This window comes from Aquarana catesbeiana, linkage group LG04 (genome assembly GCF_042186555.1).
Source record: "Aquarana catesbeiana isolate 2022-GZ linkage group LG04, ASM4218655v1, whole genome shotgun sequence".
NCBI classification, from domain to species: domain Eukaryota; kingdom Metazoa; phylum Chordata; class Amphibia; order Anura; family Ranidae; genus Aquarana; species Aquarana catesbeiana.
In genome coordinates, this window is record NC_133327.1 from 610,050,748 (window position 1) to 610,069,321 (window position 18,574).

Sequence of the window (18,574 nt, forward strand, 5' to 3'; positions counted from 1 at the left end):
ACACATAACTTATGATTGGACGAGTGATCTGTCTATCAAAAACCCGGGACCAGGGGGCGGGGCTGTGTGTGACAGCGAGTGCAGGGAACACAAGGCAATTGAAATGAAAGCCGCTAGTGATGTTCCCTGCGCTCTGATGATCCGGCCACCTGCTCTCCTCTCTTCCCCTCCGTGAGCACTAGGAGGACTCCCATACAACCCTGCATGCCAGCTGTGCTTGTCCCCCCATCCCTTAACAGGCAGGCATAATTCGCCAGCCCTCAAAATCCACTCGCTAAATGCGAGCAGGTGAGTGGAATTTTTGAGGGCTGAGCTCTTTTATCTAAGAGAAATTCCCAACATGGTCTGTTGGGGGTACTTGAGGACAGGGTTGAGAACCCTTGCTGTATCGGACCATGGCATTTAGTACTGCTCTCCGCAGCTGGTGGATACACAGTTAGCATCTAAAAAAAAAAAAAAAAAAAAAAAAAACACCTTGAAGAAGAGAAGTTGACTGATCGCTTCAGAAAGTTTACAACAATTTGTAAATTCTCCATGTGTTAAGATTGCTTTAGACATCAGAAGTGCTCAATATCACCTAACAGGGGTATTTGTAAATGACTCAATCCTTTCCCAAGCATTGTCTTGGCTGTGCGGGAGAAGGGTAGCACTGGACCAAGTCTTCAGATTTGCAATGAAGCAGACTGAAACTTACCTTCTGCTGGTGTGTCTCCATATTGGTTCAGCCATGTTGGAATATCATTCAGTGGAATGTAATCTCTGAGCAGCTCTTGGCGCCTCTCATCTTGTGACATTTTAAACAGTCGCTCTGCAACACAAAAGCAACAGAATTACTTTATGGTTATGTAACCTAACAAGCTATCCAAAGCAGCAAACTTTACTTATGTAGGAGTAGTACAGAAGTAATGGAAATCTAAATTAAAAAGAATCAGTTATTTTTCAGGACTGAGCTGAACAATGACTATACTTGCAAAGTTGTATGCAACACCTAATTCCACCAAAAGTGCAATATACATTTGTATGGCCGTGCTGTGAATATGTGCAAAAATATATAAGTACCTGAAATAATTAAATAAAATAAAAAATATAGAATAGTTTAGTGACTGAGGTCCATATTGCAAGTCCTGAATATCCAAATGAGTTCCTCTGGTAAACAGGAAAAAAAATTGAGTCATTATATAACGGCTGTCCATGGGGACAGAAGGGAGGGTACCAACAAAAAGTCCAGCATCATTGTTACAAGGTCTTTCACCAATGGTAGTGCTAATCATACACCTGTTTTATATACAGCACCATCTAGTGGCTGAAGAAGAAAGACACAGCCTATACACAATGGAAGAGTGACAAGAGATGCAGGGTGTTTGGACCTGGCTACTAGCAGTGGTTAGAGGGGGAGGATTTGCCACTCCCACCGATGTAGCCCCCTTTTTTCTTCAACTTAATACATATTAAATGCAGAACTATTTTAAAGTACATTAAAAAGGGGAAAAAAAAACAAAACATTTAAATATAATATAAATATAACTTGTATAAATACTATATAATAACATGAATGTAGTTTAAGGAGTAGTAAGCACCAGAATACAGCAAGTCCCCTCCTTACAAACCCGTTCGAGTTGCATGGGGCATCTGCTGGTTTTACAAAGGGGGAGGAAAACTGTATACTCACCAAATCCTCCGCTACACCGACAAACGGCGCTCCCCCAAGATCCGATTGATGGACATCCTCACGTCCAGAGCCGGCCTGTGGGCTCGATGACGTCAGGAAGTCCACCGCACAAGACTGGGGGGGGGGGGGGCAGGAGCCACAGGGACCGGTCTTGAGTGGGGAGGATCAGTGGATTAGGTAAGTATATCTCCATTCTTCAATCCCCTGGACAAAAAGGAGCAGTTAACCCTTGCAGTACGGGATTGCAAGAGAGTATAGCTTTAAAATGACATGAACCGGTATCTTTATTGTTCAAAAATACAACATGTACTAAATTACCCTGTCATCCATTTTTCATTAAGTTGTTTCTTATTGTGTTTTTTCCCCTCCAGGTAATGTCCTCCATAAAGCTCCAGAACTTCTCCCCCCATTTCCATTTGTCTGGAATAAGCATTGCATGTTAGTTGTGGCCATTTTACTGCTACAGGGTGGCAGCTGTGTGTCGGATCATGTATATATACCGGTGATCCCACACTTGTGGGTAGGTGGCATGCATGGTGCATGGGCAAACCGATCGGCCGGTGCCAGGTACTCGTTATCCGCCTGCACCCGCCGATTGTCAGGCAGAGCACAGAACTGTGATATGTCTATGTAAACAAGGCAGATCGCTGTTCTAACAGGGAGGAAGGGATGGATTGTGTGTCCTTGCAAAGCAGGGAATAAATTCAATCTCTACCCCTAGTAAAAGCACCTAATACAGTTCATATAAACACTAGTTAGGCACACAGTTAACCTTTGATTGCACTGGATGTTTAAGCCCTTCCCAGCCAGTGTCATTCGTACAGTGACAGTGCATATTTTTAGCACCGATTACTTTATTAGTTTCACTGGTTCCCAGAAAGTGTCAAATGTGTCAGTCTGTCACCGCAATATCGCAGTCCCGCTAATCGCTGCTTACTAGAAAAAAAATAAAACATTTCCTATAGTTTGTAGACGCTATAACTTTTGTGCAAACCAACCAATATACGCTTAATGGGATTTTTTTTTAACAAAAATATGTAGCAGAATACAAATTGGCCTAAATGTATGAAGAAGTTTGATTCTTTTAAAAATATTTTATTTGATATGTTTTATAGCAAAAAATATTAGGGTTTTTTTTTTTCAAAATTGTCAGTCTTTTTTTTTTTTTTTTGCTATAAAAAAAAAAAAAAAACACAACACACAGGAGGTGATCAAATACCACCAAAAGAAAGCTCTATTTGTGGGGGAAAAGGACATAAATTTTAATGGTGTACAGCGTTGCACGATTGTACAATTGTCAGTTAAAGTAATGCAGTGCCATGTCGCAAAAAAATTACTTGGTCACGAAGTAAATTTTCCAGTTAAGGAATACAACCTGGCCACCTCCGTGCCCCAGCTCATGACTGAAAAGTGAAGGACCAGCAGAGTAGTGACGAATCATTCCTCAGGTTTTCTCCTTCTGTCAGCATGTTCCTTGTTCATACATGCGCATGTAGCACATATGCTTTGCTTTTAGTCCTGTCCCTTCCAAACTTAGCCCGAGTTCTGCTGTTCACTACATCTAAATCTGACTGTACAATAACCAAGTACACCAAGGTTGGCAAGTTTAACTGAAATTGTACTTGGTTGCTGGTAAATTTTAACCACTTACTACTGGTCATGGCGATACCTCACATGTGTGGTTTGACCACCGTTTTCATATGCGGGCGCTACTCACGTGTGCGTTTGCTTCTGCGCGCGAGCTCGTCGGGACAGGACGCTTTAAAAAAAATTTTTTTTCTTATTTATTTTATTACATTTATTTTTGCACTGTTTTTTTTTTTTTTTAATTTGGATCACTTTTATTCCTATTACAAGGGATGTAAACATCCCTTGTAATAGAAAAAAGCATGACAGGTCCTCTTAAATATGAGATCTGGGGTCAAAAAGTCCTCAGATCTCATATTTGGACTAAAATGCAAAAAAAAAGTCGTTAGAAAAAAATGACATAAAAAAATATGCCTTTAAGAAAAGTGGGCGGAGCTGACGTAATGACGTCGCTTCTGCCGTCCAATGGTATGGAGACGGGTGGCGGCCATCTTAGCCTCACTCGTCTCCATACCCAGGCACAGAAAGGTCCCGATCGCCTCCGGTAAGCGGCGGAGGGCGCCGGAGAGCGGCGGGAGGGGAGGTGGCACCTCTCCTGCCGCCGATAACGGTGATCTCACGGTGAACCCGCCACAGAGACCACCATTATCGTACACAGAACCGGCTCCTGTAAAGATGGATACCTCGGTTGTGGCAGCAGCTGCTGCCGTTACCGAGATATCCCTCTTCAAAGTGCTGACATATATGTACAGGAGCCGGTCAGTAAGTGGCTAAACTTGTATAAATAAATGCATTTCGTGAATCAATGCAAAGCGTGGTCTGATCGAATGAAGTGGACAGCATGACATAACCGCCTCGCCACTCCATCTTGTCCAATCATGGAACCTTGTGCCATCTTTCAGGAAATGCAAAGCATTCTCTGAATGGCGGTGGGGTTGAATGGTTGACCTCCTGGGTTCAGAATGCAGCAGAGCAGCCATATGGCACAGGACCCAGAAGCAAATGGAGATCACTGGAGTAGCCGCATCTACTTCTTTAATATCCAGCTTCCAGGGACATCAGTTGGTATAGAGCTGCACGATTCTGGCTAAAATGAGAATCACAATAAAGATAAACAATTGTAACATCTTCTTTCACAGTATACAAAAAAAAAAAAAAAATTGGGCTAACTTTACCGTTTAGTTTTTTTTGTTTTTGTTTTTTTTTTTTTAATTCATTAAAGTGTATTTTTTTTTTTTTAAACGGTTTTAAAAACCTCTGCGCAAATACGGTGTGACATAAAATATTGCATCAACCACCATTTTATTCTCTAGGGTCTCTGCTTAAAAAAAAAATCTCATGTTTGGGTGTTCCAAGTCATTTTCCAGCAGAAAATAATGATTTTTCCTTGTAAGCAATAAATGTCTGAAAAGGATTGGTCTTTAAATGGTTAAACTTCCTTCATTTACACGCTGGAGTTCTTTCCTTTGATAAAATAACTAAAAGAAACTTTGTTTCTACTTATTTGTGTTTTGTGATTAAACTTGGCAGGCTGCCTGGATTTTTTTCCCAGCTGTGAGAACTCTGCACTTGTTAAAAAGAATCATGACATGCTGTTTTGAAGATCGGGAAGGGAAAAAGATCGCAATTTCAATTAACGATTAATCGTGCAGCTCTACGATGGTATTGTACATAGTTACATTGGTCCCAGCTGGACTAATGTAGCTACTTCTTAAATATTCATACCTGGAATTTTTCTTTGATTGTATTGGAAATGTGTATGCTCAGCCTAACAAGAATTGAATGATCAGACTGTAATGGCTATGACCAGCTTTAAAGACTTAAAAGAAAAGAGAAGAAAAAGAAAGAAATTTGTTGACCATTTGACTATAGTCTTTACAGACATCTGTCTAACTTTTAAAGAGGAACTGCAGTCTGCTCACATAATTTGTAATAAAAACATCTTTGCCATTCTGAAGCTTCCCTCCAACCACTTTGCATATTTTATAAATACTGTTATTCTGTACTTGCCAAATATGCTGCAGAAATCTCCCTCCAATGAGTCTGGCTGCAACCATTTTAACTGTGGGGAGCTGAAGCTGCTGCCTGTTCATTTCCTGGATTTACACAGAGGCACACCTCCAGCTCTGCAGCTCTCATTGACAATCTTATGACTCATCCCCCCTCCCTTCCTGGCAAACTCCCGAGATTTAGAGAGAGCTGTGCATGATGTCATAAGTCTAGGCCAGTGATGGCGAACCTATAGCACGTGTGCCACAGCTGGCATGCAGAGTCCAGGTTCATGGCGGTGAGACCGCCGCGAGGTACAGTAATCTATGTGCACAAATGAGTGGGCGGTCTCGTAGCCTCCGTGGGGAAGTTTACAGGTCTGAGAGCATGCAAGGGAGAGAAGAGCTTCACCACCTCCTTGACCTGTGTGCAGCCAGCGCAGCATCCCTGGTGCCTTTCGGAGCCTGGACTCATCAAACCTCCTCTTCAACAGTGAGGCACAAAGAACAGGCTGACTGGTGGCCCGGAAGACGAGGACAGGTGGGAGTACCTTCCATGCCAGTCTCCATCCTTGATCCGGGGGAACTCTCTGCTCTGTTTCATCCAGCGGCTCCCTCGCATCAAGGACAGAGACTGGCATGGAAGGTACTGGGCACGATCACACACTGACTACCAAAGACTGGGACAGAGTAGGGACTGCACATAGGGACAGAGCTAGCGGTCTCGGTCTCTCTCATCTCCCCTCTCACTCTCCTCTCAGCCCCCCCTTTTCTCTGTGTCCCCCGCCCTCTACCACTTTCACTCTGACTACTCTCACACTCTCTCTGCCCTCTCTCGCTAATTGCAGTGTTGGCACTTAAAATAAATAAATTTGGTTTTGTGTTGCAGTTTGGGCACTCGGGCTCAAAAAGGTTCGCCATCACTGGCCTAGGCTAATGACCAGACAAGAAACAGGAAGTGGGCTGTATAAAAGGTATTTACTGGCAGAAAAAAAAGTTTTACTATCCAAAGTTAAAACAACAAAGGTCAGAAGATTTAATAGATGGAAAGATGAAAAAATGACTGAAGGTCCACTTTAAAAGCGGAGTTCCACCCAGAAATGGAACTTCAGCGGATCCGATTCCTTCTCCCCCCTCCAGGAGGGGGGAGAGGATACGTGCCAAAACCAGGTATCTGCTCCCACTTCTGGGGAAGGATCGCCGCAATCTACCGATCCACGCAAAGTCCCCCCCCCCCACTGACTTCTGGGAGACACACAGGTCCCAGAAGACAGCAGGGACCATTCAGAAAGCGCAGCGCAACTCACAAGCGCGCAGTAGGAAACAAGCTGTTTCCTTTAGTAAGGATGCTGGCACCTGCATCTGTAGTCGAGGGACTGGTCGGCTTCGGGTGCCGACATCGCAGGCTCCCTGGACAGGCAAGTGTCCTTACATTAAAAGTCTGCAGCTACAGTATTTTTAGCTGCTGACTTATTTTTTTCACCCAGGCGGAACTCCACTTTAAGTTACATGACATACTGGCTTGTCAGAATATAGGTTTTGAAACATTTGTAATCATTTGTGGGGTTTGTTCTATTTAGCAACAACAAATTAACAATATTCACACAGGGTTATTCAAGGACATTGCTGGAAAAGCATTTGCAGATTTCCATTTAGACTCTAGGACAAATGAACGACTGTTTAGCAGTGGCGTACCTAGCATATCTGGCACCTGGGGCACACATGCCACAGTCCATGTACCCACAAAAATATTTTAATTACTGTGCCACAAGCAAGAGTCTAACAGGCATGTACAAACCTCTTCTACACAGCTCTAACCCCTTAAAGTGTTACTAAAGTCAGATTTTTTTTTTTTTATAAAACATGTTATACTTACCTGCTCTGTGCAGTGGTATTGCACAGAGTGGCCCCGATCCTCTTCTTCTGGGGTCCCCAGAGGCGATCTTGGCTTGTGTGTCTATAGACTTACCGCACTCCATAGACTTAAACAGCAGGACTTAGGCCCGCCCCCACTCCCTCTTCACTGAATTTGATTGACAGCAGCAAGTGCCAATCGATCCTGCTGCTTCTCGAATGCGGTGTGAAGACGAAGGGGAGAATAGATGCAGCCATGCACAGCGCTGATCTCTTCTCCCCTCTTACTCTTCACACAGGAAAACTGAAACATTTTTTTACCTTAATACAAATAAGGCATTAAAAGGTAAAAAACGTTTTTAGGTTTATTAATACTTTAGGTTCTTTCTTCAGAAGTATATATTGTACTTAGAATACAGTGGTCAGGAGTATACGATATACAGCCCAGTGTACAGAGTGCACTAGTCAGGAGTATAAAATGTATACTATAGTGTCTATATTAAACGGGTCCAAGAGTAACACATTTCATGCAAAGGCTAGGAGTGCGTAATGCAGAGTGCGCAGCTCAGGAGCATGCAATACAAAGGGGGAGTGCAAAATGCACGGAGTGTAGGGGTCAGGAGTGCTTTTCATACAGAATGCAGAGGCCAAGAGTGCATAACAGAGTTCAGGGCTTAGGAGTGCACAATACAGAGTGTAGGTATCAGGATTGCTGTCACGGAACGTCCCACACTCCGCTTGAGTGCTTCCGTCATATACCACTTCCTCCAGTCTGTATACAGATAACAGATATTCCAAGCTCTCTGAGCATCAAGACAAGGCGACACTTGCTTCACTGCTACCATGAACTCACTTTATTCAGAACCAGAATACAGTCTTATATACACAGGCGAAGATTACTCTAACAATACAAACGTAACCTAATTAACATGAGCTAATTATCTCATCCTTTATACAGCCTAGGTGGCTGAGACATGACCTTTTGCCCAGACTTGTGGTCACCGAGCTTCACACAGGAATTTAAACACAATAGCTGGAGCTAATTACAATTAACAATACAAACATAACCTAATTAACCTAATTAACATGAGCTCCAATAGGAGTCGTCCCGTCTCCTACATTGTATAGAGGACAATGTGATCAGCTCATTCAATTAACACACATTACCATAAACATCAACACAGGATTAATTAGAACAAACAACAATGAGTTGAATACCTTTAGAACCTAGACTAAACTTATTTACATTAAACCCATTATAGCTGACATCAGACAGGTGAGTGGAGATGATGACATTAGCATCTCCTCACAGGATGTGTCCCAACAGTATAACTCAGTCTTATCATTCTAATATGGCATACAACGGGTTCCAGAGTCTGTGTGTTTTGGGGGAACATGGAGCTGAATCCAAAGTAACACCAACCCCAGGGTCCCCAGGCATACAGCTCACAGAGAGCACCATTGTCCCAAATGCTAGGGCCCATAATCGGTGGGCAACAGGCTTGCACACAGTCCTCTCCAACAGCCTCCGCTCTGGCCTTGCCCGTGACAATTGCATAGTGCTCAGTAGGTGGTAATGCAAAGCCTGAAGGGGTCAGGAGAGGATAATGCATTGAGTGGAGGAGTAGGGAGTGGAAACCACAGAGTACAGGGCTCAGGAGCATGCGTCACACAGATTAAAAGGGCCAGGAGTGCATAATGCACTGAATGCAGGACTCAGGAGTGCACAACAAAGTGTGCAGAGATCAGGATTGGGTAACGCACAGATTGTAGGGGTCAGTAGTGTGTAACGCAAAGGGTCAGGAGTGCATAGCGCACAGAGTACAGGGATCAGGAGGCAGTACGCAAAAGGTGCAGGAGTCAGGAGTGGGTAACAGAGCACAAGGGTCAGGAATACATGATGCATAGGCCACTACAGAGTGCAACCATAAAGTACCTCTTCCCAGTACAACTCACCCCACTATACAGATCTCCACTCAAAGCCCAACCCCTTGGTACAGAAACCTCCCCCAATACAGACACCCCGTCCCAGCACAAACCTCTTAGTACAGACCCCCCCTTCCCCAGCTCAGCCACCCTCCCCCAAGCACAGCACAGATCTCTCAGTACAAACATCCCTTCCAGTATACACCCCACTGTGGCAGTCGTAGTTCAGATTGAGAAGAAATCCTCCCCTTAGCAGTGTCATATGACCAGAGCAGAAAGAGCTTATATTGGCTCTGGACTGCCACTGGCCGGCGAGCAGAAGCACCATGCAAGAGAAAAAAAAAAAAACTGTCTGGCAGTCAGAGTTGGCACAGCCTGCACCCCCACAGTACGCCACTGCTGTTTACAATCTGCTGTATGGATGCTTGATGCAAGGATGACTGCCACAAGGTGCTTGTGTTTAATCATCTCCAATTGTGCCTATACGATCTGGTAAAATCCCCAAAACCTGGTTATTAAACTGTTGCAGGAGCTCTGACAGCAGCTCTTATATGAACAAAGTCTGAAAACAATGGTTTACAAGCTTTACATAGATACAGCATGTAGAAAACTAGGAAAACCTAACTAATGTCACTGTAACAATATAAACGTAGCCCAATTTAGAAGTTGGCTTTAGTCAGAAACTTGCCATTCACAGTTTGTTTTCATGTCTGGAGAGTAATTTTTTTATCATAGGTGTAATTTAAATGATAGAGACAGTAAATCAACCATAAATCTAGAAAAAACATGATACAAATGTTATAAATGGAGTTGCAGTTCAGTGAGTAAAATAAGTAGTTGATCCCCTACCAACCAATAATTATTCTGGCTCCCACACACTGGCTACAGTATGTGCTCATGTGGATCACAGATTAGTCAATTTAAGATGGTGCTCCTAATGTGTATAAAAGACACCTGTCCACAGAATCTTTTTCTTTCATTCAAACTTCACCATCAAGGGCAAGACCAAAGAGTTGTCAAAGGACGTCAGGGACAACAATGTAGACCTGAACAAGGCTGGAACTGGCTAAAAAACCATTAGCAAGAAGCTTGGTGAGAAGCAGACAACCGTTGGAGCAAATATTCGGCAAATGGAATCAATACAAAATAACCATCAATCGCTTGGTCTGGAGCTCCATGCAAGATTGCGCCTCATGGGGTAAGGATGATCATTAGAAAAAAGTAAGGGACACAGAACTTCACGAGAGGAGCTTGTGAATACCAAGCAACGGCCAAGAAGATTTAGAGAAGATCTGTAAAGAGTGCACCAAAATACCTCCTGAGATGTGTGCAAACCTGGTAACCAACTACAAGAAACGTCTTAATTCTGTGATTGCCAACAAGGGTTTCTCCACCAAGCACTAAGTTTTGCTTTGCTTGGGGATCAAATACTTATTTTATTCATTGAACTGCAACTCAATTTATAACATTTGTATCATGTGTTTTTTTTGGTTCTTTGGCTGATATTCTGTCTCGACCATTTAAAATACACTATGATAAAAATGATAGATCTTTCATTTCTTTGTAAGTGGGTAAACTTACAAAATCTGCAGGGGATCAAATAATTATTTTCCCCACTGCATAGCAATGCACAGGGGTAAATGCACAGCAGTTTGTAGGCCAGATTAGAATAGAGGACATGGTCAGCAAGGCAGTATACAGGGGGTCAGCAGGGAGTAGAACGCGTCAGCTAGGGCAGTGTACAGGGGTCAGTAGGGTGGAGGTCAGGTAGGGCAATGTACAGGGGTCAGCAGGGCAGAGGTCAGGTAGGTCTTTGTATAGGAGTCAGCAGAGCAAAGGACAGGAGGTCAGTAGTGCAAAAGATAGGGGTCAGTTAGGTCAGTGTACAGGGGGCAGCAGAGCATAGGTCAGAAGGGCAGGCATGGGGTTAGCAGAGTGAAGGCCAGAGGTCAGCAAAGCAATGTATAGGGGGGTCCGACAATATGCATTCCTCTGGTGCACTGATCCCTGCCAGACCTCCTCTCGTTATACACTATATATTGAATTGACTAGAACTAGACATCTGAGAAGACAACTCTCTGATCTCCTTCGTTATAAAGCAATGGCAATAGTACAACAAAGGAGAAGGGCGATACACGAATCCGGAGATAAGTGCGATAAAGTGTTGGCAAGAAAAAAAAAAAAAAAAAAACACACAACACACAAACACACCACAACAGACACGGTCATATATACCATACATCAAAACAAAAGGGAGGTCAAAGACTTTCAATGCCGAAAGATATTGCAAGGGAATTTAGAGAGTATTATTTTTCACTATATAAATCTTTCGGTGCCTTCACCATCTCCCTCGTCTCTGGAAAAATATTTAATTTCCTCACAATTAGCGAGATTGCAGTCCACAGCTCGAAGAGAGCTGGAGACACCAATTACAATAGAGGGAGTGTCTATAGCAATGAAGATGATGAAGCATGTGAAGGCACCTGGCCCAGATGGGTTCTCTACAATATTTTAAAAGTTTTTTTTCCCCCATCAATAGGCCCATACAAAGTTAAAAAACATTTAATGCTTTAGGACAATTATCAGCCTCCCCATCAGAAGCATTAAGAGCACATATAGTGTTAATCCCAAAAGAAGGGAAGGAGCAGTCGGTGTGTAGTAGTTACCGTCCGGTATCGTTATTGAATGTGGACTTGAAAATATTCACAAAGATACTCGCATCTCGTTTACAACCCTTTCTGACGCAGCTGGTTCATTTGGATCAAGTGGGGTTTATATCCACACGGGAAGCTAAAGATAGCACTCAAAGTATTGAATCTGATCCAATATGCAAATCAAAAAGGAAGACGTCGAGTATCTTTGTGAATACAGATGCGGAAAAGGCTTTTGACAGGGTCAGTTGGCCCTTTATGTTAGGAGCGCTAAAACACATGGGCTTAGGGGATCGAATGCTACATTGAATAGCTGGAATATACTCAACACCACAAGCCCTGGTGAAGGCTAATGGTGTACACTCAGAAAACTTTCCAATATCAAACAGGACACGCCAGGTATGCCCTCTGTCGCCCCTCTTTTGCTTTGACGCTGGAGCCCTTATTAAATAGAATCCAACAGAACCCCGATATTAGGGGTATCCCTTTGGGAGAACAGGAGTATAAAGTCTCCGCTTATGCGGATGACTTACTTTTTGTCACTTACTAGCCCACAAATATTGTTACCAAATCTTACAAAGGAAGTGGAGCGATACGTAGTTCTGTCGAATTTTAAAATAAACTATAGCAAATCGGAGGCAATGGGGGTGTCGCTGGAGGACCCCATACAAATGAGCCTAGAGAACAACTTTAAGCATAGATGGACATCAACTGCATTGAAATATTTAGGAACACAGATACCACCTAAATTAACAGATACATATGCCTTAAATTTTCCACCTCTACTTAGGGAAGTTCGAACATTACTAGATAGATGGAGTAAATTCATATTGAAAAATGAATATAGTACCAAAATTCCTATATCTTTTCCAGGCATTACCTGTCTTGGTTCCATTGGCCTTCTTTAGTCTAATTCAAACGGTTTTTACAAAATTCCGGGCAAGTAACCGCCCAAGGACTAACAGAAGTCTGCTGACACTACCTAAAGAGGCAGGTGGAATAGTGGCGCCAGACCTATATAAATATTATCAGGCTGCCCAGCTAGGCAGAATTATTGACTGGTGCCGACATGGAGATAGTAAACTGTGGATCACCATTGAACAACAAGTAAGTCCAATCCCATTAAACAGAGCCATATGATGTTATGCGGGTGTACCCTCTATGTTAAAATTACATCCTTTGATCGGAACCCTAAACTTTCAAACTCACCCCTATTCCCTATCTTGGGTAACCCAGATTTTCCACCTGGCCTTGAGCCAGGGGCATTTGGGAAACTGAAAGAGAAAAGATGCTTTCAAGCCTCACATTTCTTGAGGTCTAATAACTGGCCAACAATAGAACTGCTAATGCAACTGGGAGGACAATATGAAATTCCTTTCTGGCAGGCACGACAGATTAGACATTTTTTTGACACATTGGGACTGACCGAAGAGTATGGACGACCACGCAAAAAATTTGAGAGGTACTGTGAGGAGAAGGAGCCCCTTTCCCATATTAATAAGGTATGTTTATTTCCCTATGGGTATCCCTTTCCCATATTATTTCCCAGATATCCGCTCGTCCAGAGGACTTTAGAATGACAAGTCTGGATAAGTGGGAGAGAGACTCGGAGCAAATTTTTACAACAGACCAACGTCTGGTAATACATTTAACCTTTAAATCAACTAGACACACTAAGATACAGGAGCTGAATTATAAATTATTAATGCGGTGGTATTATACCCGTCACTAATGAACACATTTTGCCCAGACGGCGTCGGATAGGTGCTGGAGGGGCTGTCAAGAGGTACTATAGCCCATATTTTCTGGACATGTCCAGTAATTAGACAGTTTTGGCAAGAAGTTCAGAGAATCACTCAACTATTTACTGAATATCAGATCCCTGAGGACCCAGCCTTTTTCCTATTACAATGTTCACAAATCCCAATGGAGAGACATAAGAACTCAGTGATATATGTCATCTGGTGAACGCAGCTAAAAGCTGCATCACCATGTGCTGGAAGGAGACAGGAGCACCCCAGATTTCTATGTGGCTTAACAAAGTAAGAAGAATTGGGATTATGGAAATTCCGATACCTATGCCTTTGGATAGAAGGGAATGCACTTCCCAAATATGGGCTCCCTGAGTGTTATTCTTGCAAACGGAAGAGGAGAAAAGGCTGATTGGAGAGGAACTAGAGGAGTAGGCTAGGTTAGAATGTTAAATGCTACAAGATCCTGAATCCCGTTGGACGGCGGGGGCCACTGGGGGGGGGGGGGGGGGTTTGTTTTTTTTTTCCTTTGGGTCTTTTGTTGCCTGTTCTAGAAGCCCCTTCTGGGGTTTCAGGCTTCAGAATAGGAGGTCGTAAAGGGGAATTGATATTGTTATGTATGTATAAAAATAACAGGCTTACGTTCTAAGATTTAAAGATTATGTTCTGATTTGAAATCTGACTGCAAAAGTAGCATTAGGCAACTAACTATTGATTTACTTTTTTTTCCTGTCAATAAAGAATTGAAGAAATTTAAAAAAAAAAAAAAAAAAAAAAAAAAAAAAAAAAAAGGGAGGAGAACTAGACGAGGGTACGCTTCCCTACGCACCAAAGAGCCACCTAACTAAAACTTAACCTTTATTGTAAATCATAAAAAGTATGTAAGTGACCATAACAGGTATACCTATAGGATGAGATCAATGCCATTATATAGAAAATTTAAAAAAAAAATATCTGAGAGATCGAGATCAATAGGGATATACGGGTACCAAGAGAGGGAAGAAGTTATATTTTCTACAGATCAAACCACCACCCAGGACAGTGATTTGCAGAGATTTAATCTCTCTGATAGAACAATGACAGTTGACCATGCTGCAGTGCTGAAGAGAGGACTAGCTTTCTCAGGATTTCAACCTATTTGAGTGGGTAAAGGAAGTAAATTTATTTGCGAGGAAATTGGCCCACAAGAAAGAGCACAGGGTCAAAACCACTCAGCCTTTGAGGTTAGACACCTCTAAGGATATTGAAGCACTCAGAATTCTTGAATAACTCCAAAGTGAAGGGACTGGGGGCAGTGTGGAGGTGTGTAGACCCTATTCCAATTTTAAATCAAAGCGTGACCACACTCCACCTTTTCCCCAGGGTAGTCATATTCAACTGTTTCTCAAGTTGGTTGAAAAAGACTTGAATGCCTTGTGGGAGAAAAGACGGAGAAGGGATAAATCATTCAATCATATGTGGAGTGGAAAGCCCTGGAAAAGTTGCGTAATAACAAATAAATTATTATTAAATTAGCAGATAAAGGAGGGAATATTGTTATAATGGATCGATCATTCTATGTTAAAATGTGCTATGTATTACATATTATGTATTAGATAGAGATCCAAGGTACAAATACTTGAATGATCTGAGAAGAATACTAGAGAGGTATTGAACAAAGAATACTCTAAGGATGAATGCTCATTCATTACAAACAACCATGCTACAATCAAAACTTTTTACGCTCTCCCTAAGGTGCATAAGAACAGAGAAAAACCCCCAGGTCGCCTTATAGTTTCAGGGATACAAAATTTGACTGAAGGTACTAGCAGATATGTTGACTACATCCTTCGTCCATATGTCCATAGTCTCTACTCATATATTGAGGATACACTAGACTGTTAATAAACATCAGACTTGGGGCTTAAAGCATGTAAATACTTCCTTAATGATAGAGGTATACTTTAGAAACATAGATTTTGTTATTCAGCTTCTACAATGTGTGTTGGAACACAAATTTATTATTTTTGTTATGCCAAATATTAGACAATGTGAAGGCATTGCAATGAGTTCATTCTGTGCACCAAAATATGCAAATCTGTGCCTTGGGTGGCGAGAGCATACCATAGTGTTCACATAAGAGTTAGAACAATTTACTGTACACATTTTGCTATGGGTACGCTTCATTGATGATAATTTTATCCTTTGGCAAGGCCAAAAGGGAGAGAATGAGGAATTTGTAGCAAGTCTAAATAATGATATTGGTATGTTTTTCACAAGTGAGGTTAACCATGACAGCATCAATTTCCTGGATCTTAAGATTGGGAGAGATGTGGATGGTACTATTAATACAACCATCTACCAGAAACCTACCTCCAACAAAAACTTGCTACATTGGGAAAGCCAGCACCCTACATCCCTTAAAAAAAGGCATTCCCACTGGGCAATTTATGAGAGCTAAAAGAAACTGCTCTACTGACACAGACTTTTAAAATGAAAGTCTTTAACTGGTGGACAGGTTCAGTAGACGAGATTATAATCTCAATGACTTAAAAAAGTCGTATGAAAAAGGTGAGCACTGTCCCAAGGGATAGTTTACTTGGACAAAAACAGACCTACCAAGACTGATGATGATGCAGGCATGCGTATTATTAGGGACATACTCAAAATCAATCTGGTGAAAATTTTAAATGTCATTAAAAATATTGGGACGTGCTACACAATGACAAAGATCTAAAATCCTTCAGAAAAGCCCCATGATCACATACAGAAGATGTAGAGATCTGAGAGACATGCTAGTGCATAATCATTTAGGAACGGTCCAAAAAAAAAAGTAAATTCCCACATGGCTGCCAGAAAAACCTTTAGGTAGCCACAGATGTGAACACTGTAAAGGCATGCCCTTCTATTCCCACTGTTAAAGATTTTGAGAACCCCCCCCCCCCCCCCCCCCAAAAAAAAAAAAAAGAAATTATTAACAAACAACCATTTTTCAATAGTAGTACATAGGGAATTATTTAGGTTATGAGATGCCCATGCTTGTATATGGGAAAAACAATTTGTCAATTTAGAAGCAGAGTATTGGAGCATGTTACTGACATTGCACAAAAAAAAAAAAATAGACCAATTGCTGGGCATGTCCTTGAAAAACATGGTGGAAAAATGGAGGTATTACAATTTTGGGTATTAGAACAATTTAAATTTGGACCAAGGAAAGGTGACCTGGATAAACATCTTTTGAAGTTGGAAGTGAGATGGATCTTCCGTCTCAATTCTCTAGCGCCATCTGGCCTTAATGAAGGACTTTACATTTCTACCTTTTGAGCATGACTAAAAACCTCTGGATTTATTGTCCAATAGTCTTGTCTAATATTATTTGTATGGATCATATTGGTATTTAGGAATTCGTTTTATATCCCTTTTTGCTCAAAAAGAATTGTATATATGTACAGGACAATGATATATGGAATAGAATAAAAAAAATAAGCGATTGCCTTGTAGTTCTGATTTTCATCCACAAGATGATAGGATTCTCCTCAGCAATGAGCATGTGCGTTGGCCATTTTAGATGGTCAGGCATATAAATATAGGGACTACAAACAAAAAAACTATTTTCTTTTCACCATGTAAAAGTCAGCTACCATTAGTTGCCCATTTTCTTCACAAAAAAAAAAAAAAAAAAAACACATTTACCTCCAACGAAGCTCTATTTGAAGACTGAAACATGTTAGGTTTGGGTGATTTGATTTTGGGAGCACCTTCTGACTTTATTTTCATTTAGGTTCACATGATTTAATTTTTGTCCGAACACATTCTTTCCCCCGTCCCCTCAATTTTTGAGATATGCCTTGTGTCAACGCAGTCTTGACTAAGAGATACGCTTTTTTGTGGATATGGCGATATATGGGGCTCATCCATCATTGGTTATTTGTGTCCACATGGATGAGTGTACACCTATTAAATATCTGAGAAATAGATAATTTCATAGGGCAGAAAATAGATAGCCCATATCTTTAGTAAGACAGTATTTACTAGCATACTTTCTCTGCTCATCTCATTTTTATATGTGGCCAATAGATGGGAGGAGACACAGATATACCCCCATCTCTTAATACCAGGTGGTGTTGGTGAGCAGACCTTGAATTTACATATCCTCTATACAGCATGGAGCCTTTATATTGAGTATAGGAGGAGATTATTACCCTCATATTCTTTATATGTATATATCAAGAGAAGTTTTTTTAAACTAGGTAGATATTAATATTACCACATAGAGATAGAACGCTGATATCACAGGCTTTTGTATAAATATATTGAATTGGAAGTTTTCCTGACAACGCAACACTAGTTTTTTCTCAAGAAAAATAGCTAGGCCTTGTGGCCTGCTAACAAAAAAATGCCCCAGTCTTGACCAAAAAGCTTAGTCTATGACAGGGATATGCAATTAGCAGACCTCCAGATGTTGCAGAACTACAAGTCCCATGAGGCATAGCAAGACTCTGACAGCCACAAGAATGACACCCAGAGGCAGAGCATGATGGGACTTGTAGTTTTGCAGCAGCTGGAGGTCCGCTAATTGCATATCCCTGGTCTATGAGATGTAGCTGAGAAGAAAAAACAAAAAAAACTGTGGTATCATGCTCTAGTGCTAGTTGTCACAGTGGGGTCTCAAACCAATAGTGATACTAAAAGCACCCTTTGGTCACCACTCCCAAGACTTCTAAACTGCATGCTAGTTCCAAGTTGATGATGCAGAAATAATGAAACCAGTGGGTCCTTTTAGGATGCTTGAGGCATCCCTAGTGAGGCTCAAGGCTTGTTGAGGTATGAGAGGAAGAGAGTAGGAGCCATCCATCCATCATCTATCATTTTTAAACGCCAATTTAGACCTCTTGGGCTGTGGGGATTTTGCAAGCAGCACTTGCTTACTTACTTAATTACTTGGTGGTTGGTGCACAGCAGCTGCATGAAGATTTTGCACACTTTTGGTGGACTTTGATATTTAGTTTATAGGACTTAATTTTTTTTTTTTGTTTGTTTGTTATACACTATATTGAATTAGAAGTTATCCTGACAGTGCAACACTATATTTTTTCAGTTGTCTTTCGATATTTATCTGTATTTATCAGTGAGTGCTGCAGATAGATTCTTTACTTTCTCACCTTCACT

At 41.6% G+C, this 18,574-nt stretch overlaps 1 protein-coding gene across 6 annotated transcripts in view; it reads right to left on the minus strand.

The window, feature by feature from the left end:
- Positions 1 to 18,574, minus strand: part of MACROD2 (mono-ADP ribosylhydrolase 2) — a 3,509,413-nt gene that overhangs the window by 3,482,852 nt on the left and 7,987 nt on the right. For all 6 annotated transcript variants that reach the window (XM_073628250.1, XM_073628248.1, XM_073628249.1 and 3 more), the window contains exon 2: positions 695 to 808. In XM_073628250.1, coding sequence (XP_073484351.1) covers positions 695 to 808 — 114 coding nt within the window. The remainder of the gene's footprint in view (positions 1 to 694; positions 809 to 18,574) is intronic.